The 4,029-nt window shown below is 56.6% G+C and overlaps 1 protein-coding gene across 1 annotated transcript in view; it reads right to left on the bottom strand.

The window, feature by feature from the left end:
• Nucleotides 1–608: 608 nt before the first annotated feature.
• PAX1 (paired box 1) overlaps nt 609–4,029 on the bottom strand; it is a 9,831-nt gene continuing 6,410 nt past the window's right edge. The window contains exons 6-8 of the mRNA XM_017837395.1: nt 3,264–3,409; nt 2,784–3,003; nt 609–700 (exon numbers count right to left, since the gene is read on the bottom strand). Of these exons, the coding sequence (XP_017692884.1) occupies nt 609–700; nt 2,784–3,003; nt 3,264–3,409 (458 nt within the window). The remainder of the gene's footprint in view (nt 701–2,783; nt 3,004–3,263; nt 3,410–4,029) is intronic.

Genomic DNA, 4,029 nt, shown 5'->3' with positions numbered 1-4,029 from the left:
CGGGACAAGGGATGGTGCTCAGCCAGACCCCGAGGGAGGGAGAGAGGGAGGGAGAGAGGGAGCGTGTGCCCACAGCTGTCACTTTTTATTAAGGTTTGTTATTAGAAAAATATATCATAAAACGTTGTGGCACTTCTGTCCATTCCTATTCTGGGGCAGAGGCACTGGAAGGTGGACGGAGAAAGGGCTCCAGCATGGATGCTCCGGCGTGGGAAAGCCAGGAATTGCTCCCTTGGGCTGGGACAGAGCCAGGGACGGTCCCAGCAGTGGCTGGGGATGGAGGCACTCACTGCATCCAACAGTCTTCGGGGACACAGGGGACGAGAAAGAACAACTGAAAGCAAGGGGTGAAAAACACAAAACAAAGAAGGAAGACCGAGTCTTGTCTGTCACCCCTTTCCAATCCAGTGGAGGTAAAGTGTCCCTCTGGGAATGTCCTGACCAGGATTTGCCACGGAAGAAAGTCACCTCTCACTGCCCAGGCTGTCTCCTCGTCCCTGCAGTGGCAGTGACACTCTGGGCACAGTTCGATGGCACTTCAGGCTTCAGTTACAGTTTGCAGGTGCTTATTCCAAGAGTCCCTCTCTCTCGGCAGCTGCTCCAGGGCTCTAGGACGAGGAGGTTGGGATAGAGAGTCCATGGATGGTGTTTAGAGGGTCCGGAGGTTTCCCCACAGGGCTGGTGGGTTTTCTGTCCACGACTGCAAGAAAGGTGGAGAGGGAAAAACCAGACAACAAGGCAGGGGATTGATGGACTCCAAGCACGTAGAACCTCCTCCAAGAGCCCCCCAAGAGCAGTTCTGCCCCACAGGCCTCCTCATCCAGCCACTGGGAAAGGCACCCCTTTGGAAAGGGATTGCCAGGCTCCCTGTACCCGGGCGAAACAGAGAGGGAAAAGGGGAATGCTTCCCCCCAGTGACAGGGACCGTGGTGATGGCATTGCCAGGGATTTACCTGGGGAGGGGACCCACACCAGTCCCAGCCACTCACAGAACACATCCCACGCACCTCCTTAAAGCTGGAGTGCCCTGGGAGAGGACTGTGCCGCCAGCGGCGGGAAGGGGAAGGGGACGGGACCGTCACACCATCCCAGTGGCAGTGACACTCCTGCTGAGCTTCATCCCAGCCCCAGCTCCGCCCAAGCCTGGCCCAGGCCGCGGGAATCCCCCTCACCACCCACCCGCTGCCTTCGGAGAGGGGGATACTCATCCCTGCCAGGAGCAGGGGGAGTTCTCAGTGAAAATCTGTGAATTCGGAAAAGGTCTGGAATGACAAGGTGGAAATTGCCCGGCTGGGTTTGTCTGCCGCTCTTCTCATTCCTTCTTTCCATCCTTTCCCCGCTCTCGCTGCAGGTTCGGGGGGCCAGGACCCCCCTCAGCCCATCCCAAGGGGCGACCGCCCTTTCCCCTCCAGTCCCCTGCTCGGGGCAGAGCGGGGGGAGGCTTTTGGCCGGATAATCCAATATTTGGGATATCTCGAATAAGTGGCAGAACCAGAAAACCGGTTCGAAATGAATTTAAAAAAAAAAAAAGTTTTTGAAGGGGAAATTGATTTTTAAAACCCCAGGGAAAACCAACCAAAAAACCCCCTTGCAAAACAAAACCCCACAAACGTTTAGAAAACTCTCTGAGCCTTTGGGTATAACAGCTTGAAAATCGGCAAATCAGAAAACTCGGGGCTACAAGTCACTTAAGATACCTCAAAAATACACTAAGTGTGCACAGGTCGGATTTCTGCCTTTGGTCGTTTTATATCCTTTTTTTCTTTCCTTTTTTTCTCTCCTTTTTTTTTCTCGTTTTCTTTTATTCCTTTTCCTTCCTTCCCCTTGCTTTCTCGCTCTCTGTTTCTCCCTCTTTCCCCCCCCCCTTTAAATAATCGATTTAAATTATATGTTCTCACCCCTTGATTACTCGCAACAGATTGAACAAGGTAGAAATGCTAAAAGGTAAAAAAACCAAACCAAACAAAAAAAATATTAAAACCCCAGAAAAACTAGATGAAAATGGGCTAATAAGTGAGGAATTAATTACAAATTAATTAAAATAATAGAAAGTCTAATACCGCCGGAAAAGGCCAAAAATATCGATGGGGATTTTATACCCAGGGCGGAAAAATCGGGATATTAAAAACGAATCCACCCATCGAGGAAACAGAGCTCCATAAATAAGACGAAATAATTAACAGAAGACAAAAGAACCGCCCCATTAAACAGCCTCGAATTGTTCCCTTGGGATTCTTGGGGGAGCGTTCAATTATTAGTTCTGGGAACAAATTAAATAAAATAATAGTTACTTATAATAATTAGTAATTATTCATAAATCGTTAAATAATTGCCGTGACTTAATAATTAATGGCTATTTACTAGGAATTAAGAATTCCCAGTCAAGACTTCTGCCTTTCTGCGGCAGCCCAAGGCTCCCGACCTGTTCGTTCAGGGGGAGATGTGGGGAAAAGGCTCCTGCTCTGTCCCGCCGCACCCCGACATTCCGGGGGGGATGGACAGCGCGGGGTTCGCCCCGAACCTTCCCGCTTCCCTGGCTGTTCCCAGCGAGCGCCAACGGGCAGGAAAAACGATCTCCAGTTTATAACCGGGATGTGCCGACTGGGGCTGGAGGGGCCGGACGGGGACCACTGGAATTCCGGGGGGGCTCAGGTGGAGGGACCCTCCCCAGCCCCTCACCCCCGTCCCGCCCCTCTCCCTCTCTCCGAGCCCCCCCGGCCGGTCCTCCCGCAGCTCCCCCGGGGTTCCCCCGCGCTGTCCCCCCGCGCTGTCCCCCCGCTCACCTTCCCTCCCGGGCTGCTTGAAGGCCATGGCCGCGGGCAGGTCTCCGCCGTGGACGGTCACGCCGTGGCCGTGGTGGGCCAGGGGGGTCCCCTGCGGCTGCCAGGGGGGGCCCGGGCCGATGTAGCCGCCGGGGGAGCCGCCGTAGACGCCGGGCTGGGTGGAGGGGGGGTAGGCGCAGGCCGGCAGGAAGGTGCCCATCGAGGAGAGCCCCGGGCCGGGCTGGGGACAGGCACAGAGTTGGGGAGGGGGGGGCTCAGAACAGCCCGCCCGGCTCTGGGGGTCGGGGTCCCCCTCAGGGAGATGGGGGTCGGGCGGAGGGGGAATGGGAGCGGTGGGAAATCTACCCCTTCCCTGTCCCCTCCCTGCCCCCCTGCCTTATTCTTCCCTGCCCCTCTTCCTGCCCCACCAATGCCCACCCCGTCCTCTCCCTGTCCCCCCTCCCTGTCCCCCCTGTCCCCCGCTGCCCCCCCAGCAGTCACCTGCGGGTATTTGATGTCCCCCTCCAGGGCCGCCTTGTCGAGCCCGTTGACCGCCTGGCCCGGGGCGGGGAAGCCCGTCCTGTTCACGCTGGGCCACTCTTCCATTTTGGGGGGGTAGGCAGCCCCTTCTGTGCCAGCCAGAGCCCCTGGGGAGCAAAGCGTCAGCCCTCGAACCCGCCGGACCCGGCCCGAGCAGGTTTTTGGGCTGAAAGAGGGGGAAATCCGGGGTTTACAAATGCCTGGTTGCATAAACCCGTGGAGAGGGGGCACAGGAATTCGCATTCCCTCTCAGCGCCCTCCGGCATCCCGGGACACGGTCCCCTGGACTGAAATTGGGTAGCACACCGTGGGGAGAGGCTGTGGCGTCCCCCCCAAACCCGGCTCTCCATCCCTACCCCCCCCCGGGCAATTCCAAGCCCCCGGTAATTTAGGGGGCCCAATTTCTCTTCTGACGAAGGAGATTTATAAAACTGACATCGGAATTTTAAGGATAAATGATTGCACGGGGCAAAACGCATGCGGTTGATTTACTCGGGCTTTTGGAAGGATAAAAGGACCCGCACTCCCCTGCCACGTCCCGTGTCCCCTCCCCGGAGTCGGAGGGGCTCGGAGCTCGGCGCTGCCGCTGCTCCCGGAGCCCCAAAACCGGGACGATTTCCCGGGGATATCCCGCGGGCCGGTCCGAGGTGCCTTGTCTTCTCCTTTCCCCCCCCTCTGTTTTTTTCCCTCCCCCTTTTTACCCCCATTCCATATATATGTATTTATA

The sequence above is a fragment of the Lepidothrix coronata genome, unplaced genomic scaffold, assembly GCF_001604755.1.
Source record: "Lepidothrix coronata isolate B3197 unplaced genomic scaffold, Lepidothrix_coronata-1.0 Scaffold304, whole genome shotgun sequence".
NCBI lineage: Eukaryota > Metazoa > Chordata > Aves > Passeriformes > Pipridae > Lepidothrix > Lepidothrix coronata.
The sequence above is the reverse complement of the archived record's forward strand: the minus strand, read 5'-3'. Positions and strand labels throughout refer to the sequence as shown.